Genomic DNA, 18,175 nt, shown 5'->3' with positions numbered 1-18,175 from the left:
TATTATTTACGATTTCATGGTTTATTACTAATAAACAACAGACAGAAATAGTCAATGTGATGTGAAACTTAAGAAAAAGCTTAAATTCAAAATTCTCGCTTAAGCGAAGATTCCTAGAAACAAAATTCATATAAAAGGCCTATTTAATTTTTTATTTAATAAGCTATGTATTTATTTAATAAACTATATGGAATGAACCTAAATAACAAAGACACAAAGTAAATGCATGTGTTTTATATATATTTGGCAGCAATTTCGAAAAAAATTAAACGATAAAATATACAGGGTGTTCATTTAAAGACGGCTAAAATGCATTTCACGGTTAATCTGAGCAAAAAATGGTAGAGGAAAAATTTGTTGCCCGTCACATCTAGTTTCAGAATATGTGACTTGATTTTAGATTCCTGCCCGCATACGCGGCTGACGCGCGACCAAAAGTGAGGGTTCGCAGTTGACCCCCATTTTCATGTACACAGTTTTAGAGTATAAAAAGTTATGAAAGAAGCAGGAAACTACAATTCGATATCTTCAAAATTAAAGGTTAGGCTAGGCCATTTCAAAATCTGGTATTAATTAACCATATTTCAATTTTTTAACTTGTTATCAAAGAGAAAGAAGAGCACGCGATAGGTCATTTTTATGTATTTTTTCATCCCTTTTCTACTAAAAATATTGCCAAGGCAGTAAAGAGGTGACGGGCAACAAATTTTTTCCTCTACCGTTTTTTGCTCAGATTAACCGTTTAAGCATTTGAGCCGTCTTAAAATGAACTTCCCTTTATATTTTAGAAATTTTGTTGATCGATTTTCGTCGAATGTGGGATTTTAGTTATATATTGAAGTAAGATAATGAAGCCTAAACAGCACAGAAGTGGTACTTTGGAGAAAAATTTTCCTCTACCATTCCCTCAAAGTGCTTTGCAAATCGAGGGATACATCAAAATGAATGCAGTATCTTTATCACTGATTTTACCCCTCCTGTTTTCTTTATTTGCTGACCGTGATTCTTCCTCTTTCGGGGAAATATTACGACAGAACTTACAAAATAAAGAGAAACTTCTATGAATAAGAATAAAGACAATTATTGCCGATTTCTCTTCGTCTTACTTCTTCAGTTACCTCCATCATTTTTAAATTTTTGTTTTTTTTCAGTGGCGTAAGCTAGAAACTAATTAAACTTCAAATAAGATCAGCAATTAGTGTCCTTATTAAATTAATGTTAACCCACGTAGAAATTCCAATTACAGTAAGAAATATTTAAATACTAATATTTCTAAATAAAATAGATAATTAGAACGAGCTAAAATAAGGTCATGTTGACAACATTCAACATACTGTTGCAATTCTATTATCAGCGTTAAAGAAATTAAAAGAAAAATGTAATAATATTTAGAGTATGGTTCTGTAAGTACAATCGTGTTTTGGACGAAACCAAATTTGCTTTTGTTTTATATTTGTGTTTTGGGTCTGGGAGATTTGTTTTTTTTTCCCCAAAACAAATCCCAATTCATTGACAGCAAGGAAAGGGAGTCCAATATTCGACATAATGATACCATTCTCAACATAAAATCGTTTGCAATTATGGGGGAACTCAGAGAAACTCGGATTTCCTTAGTAACTGAATAATTTTGAGAAATCATCATGCATAAAGAAAACCAATACTTTATAGCGTAGCATAAAGCCCCATCTGGCCCCTAAATAGCATCCCTAGTGTGATCTTAGTTTATTTCTTCCTACAATGATCTAGGAAGTTTATTTAAATTACAACGAATCTTTATATAAATTTAAAAAAATTGTTTTAGAAAAAATAAAAAGTGCGTGAAAAAAAAAAAAAAATTGAAAGATCTAATTATAGTATGGAGAACTTATGAACTCAATTGGTTTATTTATAAGTTTGAGAAGGCGCCAATTTAGTTAAGAGTTAGGACAAATTCAAGCCAGGGCAATAGAAGAGAGGGAACAACAATAGGTCAATAAAAATTCATCTGAAATTATGTAAGTTTATTGCCTACAATATATATGTATATATTTCATTCATACGATTTCCTTTGCAACAATTTACTAAACAAAATGTTTGTCTAATGAAACACTATAGTAGCAATAGCAATAAATCGTGCTAAATTTTATCAAAATCTGACTAAGCGTTATAGAAATATTGGTAATAATAGTTTTAGAAAGGGCCTTACTTGGGTGGGGCAAACTCCCCTCCTGGTGAGGCATAGCGTCGAGACTTTTAAAGTGCAAATCTGTACAAAATTTCGATTCGAATGAAAATCGGTTCACGTTTCGATAATTTGAAACGATTGCTAGACTTCCCCTTAACAAGTGTAAGAGCAGATCGCCGCTTTAATGTTACGTAGGGGAGTCCTAACCCTATCATCCTACCAAATTTTATCAAAATCGGGCCAAGATTTACAGAGTAATTAGTAATAATGATTTTGGAGGGGGCCTTACTTAAAGGGGGCTAACTCCTCTCCCATTCTATGTACAGCGTCGAGACCTCCCCCCCCCCCAAAGGCACATCTACATAAAATTCCGAATCGAATGACACCTCATTCATGAAAATCAGTTCGCGCGTTTAGGCGCTACGTTGTTTACAAAAAAAGTAACAAGAACATTTTTTGAAAAAGCCGTTTTTGCTCATTTTCGGCAACTTTTTTCTGGAAACCTATTAGATCTGGGTTGTTGCAGAAAAATTTCAGTCATAAAGGAGGATTTGCCCTATATTATAAAGAAAATTTGGGAATTTTATCTTTTATAGAAAAAGAGAAAAAAATCGTCAAAGTTCGGTGATTTTCAACGTTACGCTTTTTCCTGCAGTTTTTGACGGTCAAACCTTATACAACTGTCTTACCGGGACAGTTTTAATTTTTGTTAAGAATCCCTGAAGCATTTTGTTCCTGTAGAAGGATTTAATAACAGAAACGATGCCAGAAGTGGCATCACCACAATAGTTTTAAAAAGAGTTCAACTATGTAACAAAATTAAATCAATCTATTCTTTCTTCAATAAAATGTTATATGGACAATAATGATGAAATTCAGTAGAGAGATCGATTAATATAGGCTGTACACCATATAATAATTAAAACAATAAAGAATAAATATATTTTCTTTTTGTCGTTGCTATTAATAAAATGAGAAGAAGAAAACAAACACTAAACTAGTCACAATAAGTTTCTAGAGGGATTGATTTTCAACGTAAACAGTATAGAACATGAAACTGCTAAATATACAACACTTACTAATATTTATGGTTTCCTATTTCATGTATAACTGAATGAGATATTCCACAGTCTACTTTGAAATTACTATAAATTCTCTAAAATGATCAGATAGAATATCATTCACTGTTATATTACTTTAAAATATGATACGTTTCTAAGTTTACATACAATTTATTTTAAACCTAACAAGATTATTCATAGCAGCTTCAATAAAATATCTTAAATAGGTATGAATTCAAATCAACTGGAATCCAAGCAAGTTAGTCCTTCTTTTCTGGAGTAAAAATAAATAAATAAATAACTAAATAAATAGAAATATATAAAACAACGGAATTCTTGCCTAAGACTTTTCTACTTTAATTTTCCTAATAAAAAATTGTCAACTGTTTCATTCCTTAAAATAAGAAACTTGTGGCTTTTTCCAAGACAATCCACGACACTTCTAGCACTCCTTTATACAAGGTCCAGGTCTTTCTCGCTAAACTCTTTCGTTCTCAGAGATCTCATATCAAAGGAGCATCGCTATCAAATATGTCCTCGCTCCTAACACAGTCTGTACAGGAGCTGCACACCACATTGTGTGGCGGGAATTAATGTTAATTTTCTTTGTATTTATAGAATGGGATATCCGTGGGGAAGCGAAAATCCCAAAAGAAGTGGCTCAGGGAAATTTGAACCGGTCACCTGGATGACACATCTCTCGCCTTCACACAGTCCTACATACTGAAGAGAGGACACACTATAAAAGGATCTCTTAAAATCAAAAGGTTTAAAAATATGTTCAATTTAAACAAAAAAAAAAAAAGTTAATAATTTCTCTTATACTAATAAATATAAAAATTGTAATTAAATAATTAATTATTTTTAAAAATTGGTCAATTCAATAATTTGGGAGTGAATAGTTTGTGAGAGGAGCAGTAGAATGTATTTTCTTGAAACATTTCGCTAATTTTAGAAAATAAATGGCATTTTAATAATAACTGTTGCAAACTATTAACATATTTACTAACCTCCGTGTGCTTACATAATACGCAAATTCTCATTCAAATTTTTACTCCTTAAAAAAAAAAAAATCATTAAGGAAAATAAAATTTTAAAAATCTGTTAACGAGAAAACGAAATAGCTAATTTCAAGTTGCCCTTGATTAGCATGAGTGACTACGACTTAATCTTTACGTGTCTAATGTGTGAAATTGTAAATAAAATTTACGTTCTAAAATTGAAAGTCTGAATATGTAGCACACAATCACGTCTTTTCATTCTTATTTTTTTTAAACATTGCACCAGATAAGACAATGGATTACATCAAAAATAATAATATTGATTTACATATATCGAAAAGAGAAAACAAGATAATATAAATAAACAACTGTTTGCGTTAGATTATATTTAAAGTAAATAGATAAGTTAAACTTGAAATTCTCGATAACAGGTGGAAAAGAGCAGAAGCAATATTAACCGAATTAAATAAAGAAATACAAATTTTTCACAGTAAATAAGTTAAAATTCTCTCTTCAATATTTAATAAAAATATTAACACTGATAATCATGAAAATTACAATTATTTAGGAAATTATTGCTTAATTGCATTCTTTAATTCTTTTAAAAAAAAGTATTCTTCTAATCTAATAAAATAGAATATTTTTTAAATAATCATAAACAGAAAGGCTAACTCTTCTAATATTAAACAAGTTTGTCCCAATATAGAGTTTTCTAAAATACTCTTATTGACGTTTATTCTATGTTAAGCGTACTTAAGTACGGAAGTTTAATAAAGTAATTTCCTTTCTGATATTCATTCCTTTTGAATCGCTACTTGGACCAGTACATCTATTCCCCAGGCCTAGCTCACCAAGCAACCAAAGCTATTACTTGAGCCCGCAGGAAAACAATTTTTATTGTTTATTGAATACTCCTTCTTACAGCAAACATGGTAGTTTAATTATGTACGAACATATGTACAACAACGTCCTAATTCTACAAAACGCAACATCGGAGACGGGCGTTATAAGCAAGTTATTACTATGGTGTAGAGATATACTTCAGTCTCAAAGCAACGGGGCAATCATGAACAGATATTCGGAAAAAAATAAATTCAGCTGAATTGTTTGGCAAGAGAGATGGCTGCCTTTATAGTTCTGCAAATAAGAAGCAATCCTAAACGAACTTAACATTTATTGTTCGGCCAAGATAGGGTAAAGAAATGTTACTCTATTTTTGTACTCATTCAGACCTCTTCTGTCGTCTGTTATGTAAAAACCACTCCTATAATTTATGCAAAATTTCAAATTTAGTGTTAAAATTACAAATTATGTAAATATTTCGAAGGACATATTAATAGTACCTTTTAATTCAAACTAGTAATTTTGCGAGGGTCGTTTGAAAAGTCCGTGCAAAGTCAGAGAGATAACACCACTGGCGCGTATCGAGGTTACGTTTAGTTAGTAGCATCTCTTGGAAGAACACACTCCAAGTTTCAGCCAGATCGGTCTATTTCTTTGTGTTTGGCATTCGTTTGAATCGAGGAAGTCGAGTGATTTTCAAAAAATGGACGTAAAAGAATTTCGTGTGTTGATTAAACACTACTTTATGAAAGGCAAAACGCCTCAGGAGACTAAAGAGAAGCTTGATAAACATTATGGTGACTCTGCACCTTCGATTAGAACAGTTTATAAGTGGTTTCAAAATTTTTGGAGTGGCCATATGGGGACAAGTGACGCTGAACGTTCTGGACGCCCTGTTGAGGTTACTACTCCAGAAATCATTGATAAAATCCATGATATGGTGATGGATGACAGAAGAGTGAAGGTGCGTGAGATTGCTAGTGCTGTGGGCATCTCGAATGAACGGGTACATAATCTTTTGCATCAACATTTGGACATGACAAAGCTATCCGCAAGATGGGTGCCGCGATTGCTCACGCTTGACCAAAAACGAAATCGTGTGAAGTGTTGCAAGGACGGTTTGCAGCTGTTCCAGAAGAATCCGCAGGACTTTAAGCGTCGTTTCGTCACTGTGGATGAAACATGGATACATCACTACACTCCTGAGACCAAAGAACAATCTAAACAATGGGTTACCAAGGGGGAATCTGCGCCAAAAAAGGCGAAGACCGTTCCTTCGGCCGGAAAGATTATGGCGACTGTCATAACTGTGATGGAAAAGGGTAAAACTATTTCAGGTGCATATTATTCATCGTTATTGGACCGTTTGAAAACCGAGCTGCAAGAAAAACGCCCACGATTGGCCCACAAAAAAGTCCTTTTCCATCACGACAACGCACCAGCTCACGTCTCAGCAATTGTGGTCGCAAAATTAATGGAAATAGGGTTCCAACTCGTTTCACATCCCCCTATTCTCCAGACTTGGCTCCCTCGGACTACTATTTGTTCCCCAATATGAAGAAATGGCTGGCGGGAAAAAGATTTTATTCAAACGAGGAGGTGATTGCAGAAACGAATGGCTATTTTTCAGACTTGGACAAATCCTATTATTCGGAAGGGATCAACAAACTTAGTTAGGACGAAGTGTATAAGCCTAAAAGGAGACTATGTTGAAAAATAAAAAAGGTTTACCCCCAAAAATTAAGTAGTTTTTATTTTTGCACGGACTTTTCAAACGACCCTCGTAGTTGAGAATTCTAGCAACACCATCAAAATATGTTAGACCTTTACGTACATTAAATGTAACCAAAACTTATGATTTAAACTATCCGGACATTATGAGAGTTCAACAATCATTTCACGATGGCAAGCAGTGTATATCACTCCTTCTTATTCTTATTTCAGAATCGTCATAATAAAAATGTAGCGTCCTTGCAAATAATCTTCCATCCTTCATCACAGGTGTGTCTGAAGGTAATTATGCCCAGCAGATATATAAAATTCTTGTTCAATTTAACATTTCCATTTTTTGCACTCGTTCCACAGGAAACCACCCAATAATTCCCTTGCTCAATCTCTACCGTCTTCAAACGATGTAGTCGCCAGCTCACTTCCACTTTTTTTTTAGATGATCACTTCTCCATTATCTTCCATTCCAGTTGAGTTTGCTCTGTTATCGACCTAATTTTTCTTTGTACCCCACATATACTTAGCTTGTATTTTTCTATACTATTCACTGTCATCATTTACTTCCCAGTACTTTTTTCCGTTAGACTGGCCTTATTAATACAACTTCATCGTGGAATCCATTCCAACACTTAATCGTCCCTAACTAGACCAAGAACCTTTTTTCATGAGAAATACATTAAAATAAAAATATAGTAGGTAGTTTTAGGGCGCAACTTCTTAAATAGTTGTCGCTCAGCGCCTTTTTTAGTGCACTTTCAGTCTCAATGTTCTCTAGTTACAGATAAGACAGTTAATCATTAGAGACTATTAGAGAAAGAAAATCTAAGCAGGCAGATGAATTCAAAACTGTGGTCTTCGCGTGGGAATCCATGCACCTACCTTACACACCTTTTAGAGTTGCCAATATTTAATTACATCTTTTAAAAGAGTAGAATATATAATAAATTCCTACAATTTAACTTGCATACCAGCAATTATAAAAATAAACATTAAAAAGAATATTTAAAACATTTATTTAAACTAGTTCTTCCAACTTTTCACAAGAAAGCTTTAATATGAGATTTTCATAAACTTGGAAAATCGTTAACACGTAAGAAATAACATTCAATCGTCTGTTTAAATTTCAAACCCGCGTGGACCACGAGAAGGTAAAAGCAAGGTTTCAACTGGAAAGTTTGATCAACTCCATATGAAATATTATCAATCAATAGTGTTCCATTATAATTATGATTATTTTTACGGCACAAATTCTTGTACAGCTATAGAAAATTAGTTTATTTCATAAAAAATTTAGGGTAAAATAGGAATACAAATGTCACAACATACGATAGTGTAAAATAGAAAATTTAATTCCTGGCTAGAAATCAAATAGAAAATATTATTTCATAAACAGAAAATAATTAGGAAACTGGGAACATTATAATGAATAGAAGTGGACCAATCTTAAGTTATATCTTGAAATGGCAGCTTAAGAGAAAAATAAAAATTATATGCAATTAGTGTCTGCAGCACGAAAATCTTAGCCTGATTCGGGAAGAGTTGATAATGCTCTGGATCAAGAGTGCGAAGGTCTCAGGGTCGTGACCACACGCGTACTCTTTAGATTTTCACTTTTTTGGCGGCCCTACAGCTTACAAAAATTGTAACTAAAGAGCTGAGTTCTAAGATTGGCAATACATTCTGGAACTTCATTAGATCCTCCTGTGCCTTTAATTGTAATAAATTAGAATAGAATCCACCACTTTTATGTTGTGTTTCAAAATGAAAGTGTCTAGACTGCTGATTATTTGTGCCAATTGTCAGGGCATGAGTATTACAGTAACTTTTTTTTTCTAAAGATGTATTTTTTTTTTAAATTAAAAATAGATTTATGCCTACGCGACCTCATCATTTGGCAGTATGCAGTACTTTTCTTAGCAATAATTCAATGGAAATCATTTTACTTACCCCATTCACCATTAGTCGAAGAAGCTATACTAAGAATTAAGATGTATGCAATTAAACAGCAAGCCACCATTATAAATCCAATATAATGAAGTTACGATACAAAAGATAACACAGAACCCTCATTCAGTTTCCCATGCTCACAAAATTACTATGTTCACAATAGCTCTTCTTACTATACTACTTCACCACCAACCATCACATGCGCTGCTGATATGGGAATGAATAATGGGAAACAGGTTGTGTTTTGTACCAACTCTAAAATCCCCACTTTTCCAATAGCCGACGAGCCGGGATTATAATGAAACTACTGCAGGCACATTTATTTTTAAGTTTATTGGGTATAAAAAATATTTCATTGTAGATAAAAAATGAATGCATACCCTCAATAATTGTAGTTAAGGAACGAATTGAAATGATTCTATCTTCCCTATTTTACGAATAATTTAAAAAATATAAACGATCTTTTCAATTATTTATCTAGTATTTTATATCTAGCGAATAAATTTTTCAGGTAAGAAAGGGACATTTTTTCTCTGCTTAAAAGGGACAAATTTATAAAAAAAACCTGGATCCAATTGAAACTCTGTTTCTTGGACCTTTGTATAAATTCATACATTTACAGCAACTTCTTGAAATAACCTTATATCTACTTCACATATTGCACAGAAAATTAAAAAAAACAAAACTCAATATAGAACATGCTCAGCACTTTCCTTTTTTTTACATGATCCGGATTTGTATTTTTTTTATCAGCAATAAAACAATACTCCCTATTTATAAGCAACATGTTGCCGAATGTAAGAGAATTATACAATTCACAAATGCTAATTAAGAAATGCCACGTTACTTGTCATTGAGTAGTGAGGTTACATTGCGACAGGTTTACAGTGTTTTAGTCTAGCCGTTGCCGTTAACTACGGTCAGCAGTACGATTTTTTTAATAATAAGTTTTTAATTCTTACATTTATTCGCACCAATAATATTAATATTAGGCAAACTAATGTTATAGAATAACTAATTTTTTTTTAATGAGCGGTTTAATTAGTAAAAATAAACGTTGCAACCACACGTTTGACTGTTTTTTATTTGTTTTAATCATTTAAAAGAAAATACAAAATTTTATCAATAGCTATTATCCTGAATAAAATTTCATAAATGCCAATGGACAGTGCACACTTAGATTTGCTTGACAAAGCTTACATGCTTTCAAAATGATAGAAATAAAAAAATAATCACCTACTCTTCTAGCATACCTACTGGGTCAATCAATTAATTACTCAATCAGGTAATAAACGCATATAATTAACACAGCCTTTAAGAAATGTAAGAGTTACTGATACTCTGTTTAAAAAAAGACAAATAGGGAGTAACGATAGACCAAATCTATTGCGACCATAAAGATCAGTTGTGGCTCCCTGTGTACCAGTATTTTTGTATAAATGAGTAGACGTCTATGGCGAATGTGCAGGTGTGAGAGTTTGTGTTATGAAGAGCTTAAGCATTAAACCTAATTATTTGCTCACATCAACTATCTATGTAGTTTGTATGTATGTATTTTATGGGATGTCAGTATGTGTTGTTAAACTGGTATACCGATCAGAACGCCCAGATTCCCGAAGGAAGTGACTTGTACACTCCCCCAACGGGGATGCTTAGAAGAAACTAGTAAATAGTTTCATTCTAAATTCTCTAAAACGTTGAGCAGAAATTTGTCATCTATCGGATGCAATGTTTTGTAGGTAAATATTAACGATATATTTTCTATTTGATTAAATAGAACAATTAAGAAGATATTACAAATTAATGAGAGTTGTGTGATTTACACTGAAAACATCTTGAACATTGTAATGAAATTTCTTTACATCAAACTGAGACCAAGAAACGAAAGGAATTTAAAACAGGGTTCAGTCATACTTCAGCTTTCTAAATTTTCATATAAAAGTAGCTATTTTACAAACGTCATCAGTAAAGAAAAACAATTTAAGATTACTGTTCTTTGGAAATGTTGGCCGGCCAGACTAGTACCCAAATCTATTTAAATTACTTTTTAATGCCTATATTCAACACTAATTAATCTAACCATCAACTGCGCATCATCCAAATCTCTTCCTACGAGCGTTCTACAGCTATCACTATCTATCTAGAGCTCTAGCTATCTGCACTATCTAGAGATCAGTTGGGTACAGAAAGTGGCTCCTGGTGAAATATCTTCAGATTTCAGACTTCTTCGCGGGAGGTTCCAATCTTAACAAAGACCTTGTTTTGTCTATTTACTGTTGCACTTTTCTCTAATATGGACCTTGAAGTCTCCAAATACACTATCTGACCTTATCAATCCAGAACTGCAGCATCTAGTACAATCTCACATTCAACCATTTTATAGGTATATTCTACATGTCCGCACAACGAAACCTCCCAATCTGATTAATGAAGCTTACAATATTTTCTACCTTAATGCATGATAGAACTTTCTCTTAAAACCAATGTTACGAAGTTCATCTGACTTGGTTAAGGGCTGTATCAGATCGGAATGCAACGACCGTACAAATCAATATTTAATTATTGGTCTGGTAGAACTAAAAAGCAATTGGTGTCTTAAATATTTGTGCAGGTTGACATATGATCTATCAGCAAATGAGTCTCTTCTCTTAATTTAATTCTGATAGGGCTGATAAATAAATACATCTTACAGTAAATAACTCTCAAGAACTCATTTTCTTGATGCTCAATAGAATTTCGGCTAGGTCTGATTCACCGTGAAGCCTGAGTCGTCCAACGCACCACCTAGTTCAAGAAATGCCTCCGAGATATAATGTAGCAATCAATCACTGGAACCATATCGTTTCGAACAACTGAATTTGGCAATTTAATGTAATAACAAAATACTCATTTGGAGCTCTTAACAGCAAATTCCAAAGTCAGGTTAAACCTCACGCTATTCGGAATCCCAACTTTTAGCCTTCATTTGGATTAATTGTACCTTTACTTCGAACATACACCACGCTGATCTTTGTACCGAAGTAGACTAAATTCGAAAGAACTAGTAAAATTTAGTGCAGAAGTATTTATAATGTCGTAGATGGTAATACAGAAATCTGTAGCTAATAAAATCAACCAATATTTGTCAAGACAGATACACAACAAATATGCCAATTAAAAAAAAAACACTTTAGTACGCCGAAGTCAAAATGAATATGAAGTGAAACCTTATCTGTTAAAATTCTATTCTTCCCCTTACGAGAGATTAGAGAAAATAAAAATTATTGATAATATGGCGTAAAGATATAGCTTACATGTTTGACAGAACATATAGGCTACATATTTAATCTGATTTAGCTTAAAAAAAGTAAGTAGTTCTAACTCTCAAAAATTCCTCTCAATATTTTCAGATGATAAATGTTTTATCTGCATTAACTATTCCAGAAATTGCGAATAATGGCATACCAATTGAATTCTATCCAGTTGGTGATTAGTGATAAATGTATGCTCTTTGAAGAAAATTACATTTAATATTTTATAGTATCAAATAGTATAATTATTATATTATTTACTTACATATATTCTTCATAATAAGCTGGATTAAACTATTTTGTGGTACGAATGAATTTGAGTTGTCTGTCGAAGGAGAGGAAGTATCTAGTTTAGAGGTTGATTTCTAATTCACACACCAGATTCCAGCACAATGCAGTGTCTTATAGATGCCAGGACGATTAAATGGAAAATAATAATTTTATTACAAAAAAAAGTAGTATTTAATTTCAAGTAATAGAAGAGTATAAAACCCAAGACAAAAAAATAAAAATTTTAATTAAACTTTTCCCAAAATAGCATATATTGGGAAATATGAAACAATAGAAATTCTTTAGTGACTATCGTATTATTACTTGCAAACATTATTTTAGTATTATATTTACAGTATGAAATAAATACAAATGAAAGCGTATGGTGAACCGCCTGCTATAAGTATTCAATCATAAGCTTAAGAATAATGAGCTTGTATTTAGAAATAAAATTTAATTGCATTTTAACAAGAGATTGATTCAACTAAGAGATATTAAATCATCCTTGTGAAGGCAAATAAATGAAATGTACAGTTCTATAACATTCCGTAAGTTTATCAGGACAAGTTTAAAAATAAAAGAAAATAAAAAAATAGCTAGAATGAGTCATTTTATTATTTCCTAAGCAAAACATAATTTGAATTATAAATTACAGAATTCTGAGAATCGAGGAAAACAGCGTTGTGACCATCACGTGGGCAGCTGTCCCAATCACGAGCGTTCTTTTAAAATGAATGTATGAACCATTTGTACTACACTACCCCAATATAGTATACTCAAATATACTACAAATTCAGTAGCCATCAATGTAAAGCTCACGGGAGAGGTTCTCTCATCCCATTGAATGAGAATAATGTAAAATAAAAAACCTATAATGCTAATAATAATATTCTATTGTACCTATGAGGAGGAGTTGAATCTCTTCCAATTCCCGCACCTTGGAAATGAAAATTTGTATTTATGTTAAATAAAAATATATTATTAAAAAAATCGCAACATTCGATCCACTAAGTAACGGTACACGATTACGCAACACTTCTTAGAGAGTAGCAAGGCAAGGTTTCTGGTGATAAATTTAATACGAATGTGATAGATATGAGCTTCCAAGCTTTTTAAGTTATGCTGCCGACATGACACATCCATAAACAGAATGAGCGAATTCAAAACCATTTTTCACAGACCTTACCTCTTTATTACTTTAATAAAGTTTTATTTCACCGCATAATCTTCGATTGCTGTTTTTGAAAAACTAAATGAAAATGAAGACCTTTGAGAAGTAGAAGGACGTAATTATTAAAAAACATGTATCATTCAACTTTGATAACAATAAAGTGACATCACTATGATTTAACCATTTATGATTATTTTAATAGTATATGGAGACTAGCAATGAATTCTAATAATTTTTTTTTTTAACAAAATACTTGGTCATTTAAAAATACTATTATTCCTCGAAGGTACAAGTCTCCGCTTAGTCAGAAGCAAATAATTAAAGGTGTAAAACCTGCATCAAGTCACGTAATACAAATTAAATGGAAAGTTAACTCTTTGATTCAAAGGGTTTATTCCCCTTGCCGAAGCTATCTCCAAGAGAAGGTAGCCCCCTTAGGTGCTTCTTTACGTGAATGTAATGAAGTGTTCTGTGCCCAATCGTAGTGGAAGTTAATGGAGTACTGTGCTACGAACCCGTGGGATTGCAACATCCAGGAAGCTGCAAGCAACAGCGATTCCCTACATGAAGCTTAGCTCAGAGAACTTTCTCATTTCCGTTACACAGACCTAAGGCACATTTCCTAACTATTCCTGAGCTGAAAACTGGTGTTTTAAGGGCGTTGTCGCGAATTAATTTGCAACGAAGGAATTGAATATGTTTATATATAAATTTATGCATGTAGTTAAACGTACTGTTTCATTTAGAATATTCATAATTAGTTCGGTTGCTAAAGGGACACCCGCAGGGGTGTCAACACTCCTGAAGAAGTGGTGAGTCTATCTCTTCCAATAGTGATAGGGTATGGTTACAAATAAAAAGTTGCAAATTATTGAACATTATCTTGTATAATTTAAACTTACACATGTGTAATAAACAAATATTTAATTTCTAGATTGCAAAGTTATTTTGCGAAAATCGTTATTAAAAGCCAGTTAGTTATCTCAGGCTAATGCTTCCTAATTCCACTAGTAAAGCAATCGCCTATTTTTTTAAGGCGAGCTTTACGTCCAACTACCGATCATATATCGTGGGCAGAGACGAATAGCTAATATTCAATACTATAAATTCCAGACTGAGAATCGAACCCAGTCCTACATGTCAGCTTTGCGGGAACTCGCCTCTAACCGCTAGGCTATCATTAAAAGTGTCAAGATTAAAATTACTATCTAATCATAAATATTATGTAAAAACAAATAACTAGTAATACCAGATATGCTAATTATGAAAAGGATAGATAAGAAATAAATAGGAAATCATGAAAAATATGGCATTTAGACAATTCTTAGATCAAAAGTTCTAGTTATTTTATGAACAATGGCTCATAAAAAAAAAAAAAACAGCAAGGCAATGAAAATTAAAAACAAAAACCTAAAAGTTTTACACAGCAGTAGTAAACTTTTGGCATTAACATATTTCAAAAAACATTTCTTATAAAACATTAACATATCTCAAGGCCTTGCTTCCTAATTCCAATAGTAAAGTGATCGCCTATTTTTTCGTAAAATAAATAAAAAACGAGACCGTTGAAAAGAGGTTATTAAAAATAAAAATAGAATTATCATTATTTCTTCATTTAGAATGAAAACCATTGTCATCATTGTCTAAAATCGACAAAGAATTATTAAGGAAATCATTTTATGGATTAAATAAGGGAAAACTCAATGAAGAGCTAGAGAGAGAGGGAGTGAGAAAGAGAGAAGTAAGAGAAAAAGTTAATCCTAACAACCAAAATTAAATACCAGTTTCCTTATTCCGAATAAATATTATTCAGAATAAAATTAAACTAAATTATTGGGCATCTTCTAATGGTGGAAAAGAGGATGCTTAAATATCACTATTATAATAATAATGAATGGAATTTTTCTTGTCTAATAAAGATGTACACAGCAGACAGCTAGTCGCTTATCAACGAAGTTGATCAGACATATTTATTAGTACACTTTAAGAACAGCAGGACATGTGTAAAACTCTCCAGTTTTCTTATTTCAAGACATTTATTTTAGAATAAGAAGAATTAATCTTATTCACTAGAAAATAGTTAAATTACACACACTTATGTCAATATTCTCATGTCTTTATAGTTTTTTTTTCATTTATAGTGAACTCTGGCAGACGGCTGCACGTAGCCATGCCTATATACTTTTTTCTTAAAAATTTATGTATACATATATTTTTTTTTTTTAAATAAATAAAGTATTATTATTATGTCAATATTCAGATTAAGAGATACTCTTTAATACATTTTTGAGAAATGAATAAACTTAATGCATACTTTTGTCAGGTAGCAACACTAGATGAAAATGAAAATTCTTTCTGGTTGCTCATGAATGTTTAATAAAATAAAGCTTTAAAATAATGTATGAACTGTTCTAATTACACAAAAAAATATGCGTATATTGTCTAAGACTTACTTCTCATCTCTTAAAATTTTCATATTCCTTTGGATGATAATTTGAAAAACCTTTTTCACTAGAAACTTCCACACAAAAGAGGTAACTTCATACATGGCATTCTAATCACTGCACTGATCTTAACATGTTCCACAGCACACATTAGTCCGGCACTGAAATTTCTCGCAATCATCTGGTTAGTAGTAGTGTGATTCCCATGCGCGCCTGTACTACATTGACAGCACATCTCACAACAGACAGTAGGGCGAGATGAAAGAATAGAGTGGGGACTAAAATGATTCATACCTTTTCTTCATAAATTGTTTTCAAAGGATAAAACAACAAGTTAACGGCATTTAAACAATTATTTTTAATGTTATAATAAATGTTTACTAAAACGGAGTACTAGAAATTGTTAATACTTCTAACTGCTCTGAAATTATAGTCATAATTTGTCCTTGAAAGATATGTATCATCTCACTTTCTCAGGAGCTTTTAATAAATAAAAAATCGAAGAAATTTATCACCTCTATTACGGCTATCCGTAATTTGCAGGAAACTTGTAAGATTTTCATTAAAAAGACTGACCAATTTTATTTGAAAAAATGTTTACTTGTTTAGAAAGAATTGAGGTTCATAGCATGTTTCACTATCTGATAAAAGAGAATAGAACTGTTTGAAGTAATGTAACCATTAACTTCAAATTAATACTATCTTTGACTGAAAAAGCGATTGTGACAATGCAGTCGAGTTCAAATTGTTGTATAAAAACAATCACGAAGAAAATAAGATTAATTCCTTTCACTAATTAAGATTTTCCAGAAGTTTAACCAAGATGTTCGTTTATATTTTTTCCTTGTGAATTTTTTAGCTCTTCTGAAGTTTTTAGTTCACATAATCTATACGTTTACAGGTTGTGTTATGTCGCATAATTCGAGGGTTTAGTTCTTCTCATGAGCTCATTATATGTTTGGCCAATCATAGAATAGAATAGAATAATTTTATTTGTTTTAAGGGTTCTACCCTATACAAATGGAGTTTGGTTAAATACAACAAAATAAAACCTTATAAAACATAAATAAAAACTTGAATTGATAACTAAAAATATACATTCTAATCGAATGAAAATAAAAACAGCCAAAATTTAAAAACATAAAAAATTAGAAACAAAACAAAATTATAAAAGTATTTTTATAAACTCAAAACGAAATTCCTCATTTTGAAGGCACTTGTTATAAAGTAAAATAAATTATTTAATTTTTCAATATCGGCTACATCTAAAGAGTTTGAACTTGAACATCTACATCTGAAATACTAGAAATGTATTTATTCAAGTATTTATCTCTATAAGATTGCAGCCTTAAACATTTTAATAAAAAGTGCTGTAAATCCTCTCTTTCGGGAATACTGGATATAGGGCAATTGGAGGTATCTGTTTGAAAACTGTTTCTGAAACCAGAAGAAGTGATTTGAAATGAACGAGGCTGACATAACCTCATTTGACTGATTAATTTATGCTTTATAATTGGCACCCTAAGAGACAAATATTGCTCACCCAGCGTTAGACTACTTATCTTTCTGAAGTCTGGATTGTAGTTTGAATGCAGAACAGCGTTAATGTCTAAAGAAAATTTATTATTCCGAAATTTCAGAATGCTACTGCTGAATTCATCCCTAAATTGTGACATTTCGCTAGTATTTAGCAAGCTAACTGCATCAATAGAATCAAATTTTCCTTTTAACTGAGTGTACCAATTAAATTTAACCACAGATATTCTGTCATTACTGAGGGATTTTAAAATATTCAAACATATCTACCACGATTAAGAACCCCACCAATTGTTCTCTTTTAGACAGCAAGAAAAAAACTTAAATTCAATCAATCAATCAATCTTTTTATTGCTTTTAAGATTTTCTTACATCAAGGGTTGAGTCGATTTACAAAGTACTAAGGAAATTTTCAAAATAAATTGAAATAATATAAATAATAATAATATTAAAAAGTAATTACAAAAATAAACTGACACTTATTGTTGACAAAGAAGAGTAAATATGTAAATGGTGGAGATAATATCATTTTACCTAAAGAAAAGAGAAAAAGAAACAAAATTAAAAAATAAAATAAAATAAAAAGTAAAAATAATAATAGAAATAGCGAGAGAGTGTATAAAATAAATCAATTAAAATAAAACTGCTACTGATTTTGCATAAAATTTTTTAGCTTTAAAGATTTAAGAACGTAAAAAAAGATGTTATTCAATTTGCTAT

At 31.7% G+C, this 18,175-nt stretch overlaps 1 protein-coding gene and 1 long non-coding RNA gene across 4 annotated transcripts in view; one reads left to right on the top strand and one right to left on the bottom strand.

The window, feature by feature from the left end:
- cue (Low-density lipoprotein receptor repeat domain-containing protein cueball) overlaps positions 1–16,136 on the bottom strand; it is a 41,896-nt gene extending 25,760 nt beyond the window's left edge. Inside the window, exon 1 of one of the 3 annotated variants that reach the window (XM_074121493.1) lies at positions 15,929–16,136. In XM_074121493.1, coding sequence (XP_073977594.1) covers positions 15,929–15,935 — 7 coding nt within the window. In that variant the 5' untranslated portion in view covers positions 15,936–16,136. Of the gene's footprint in view, positions 1–8,744; positions 8,967–12,299; positions 12,431–15,928 lie in introns of those variants that run through there. The other 2 variants (XM_074121529.1, XM_074121489.1) reach the window with 2 other exon arrangements.
- Positions 1,913–4,205, top strand: LOC141451167 (uncharacterized). The gene is made up of 2 exons (XR_012456568.1): positions 1,913–1,994; positions 3,844–4,205. It is a non-coding gene; the product is annotated as an uncharacterized lncRNA (long non-coding RNA).
- Positions 16,137–18,175: the final 2,039 nt, after the last annotated feature.

The sequence above is a fragment of the Rhodnius prolixus genome, unplaced genomic scaffold (genome assembly GCF_049639745.1).
Source record: "Rhodnius prolixus isolate KJV_2025 unplaced genomic scaffold, Rpr scaffold_1, whole genome shotgun sequence".
In the NCBI taxonomy this organism is placed as follows: domain Eukaryota; kingdom Metazoa; phylum Arthropoda; class Insecta; order Hemiptera; family Reduviidae; genus Rhodnius; species Rhodnius prolixus.
This window is presented reverse-complemented; position numbering and strand designations above follow the sequence as displayed.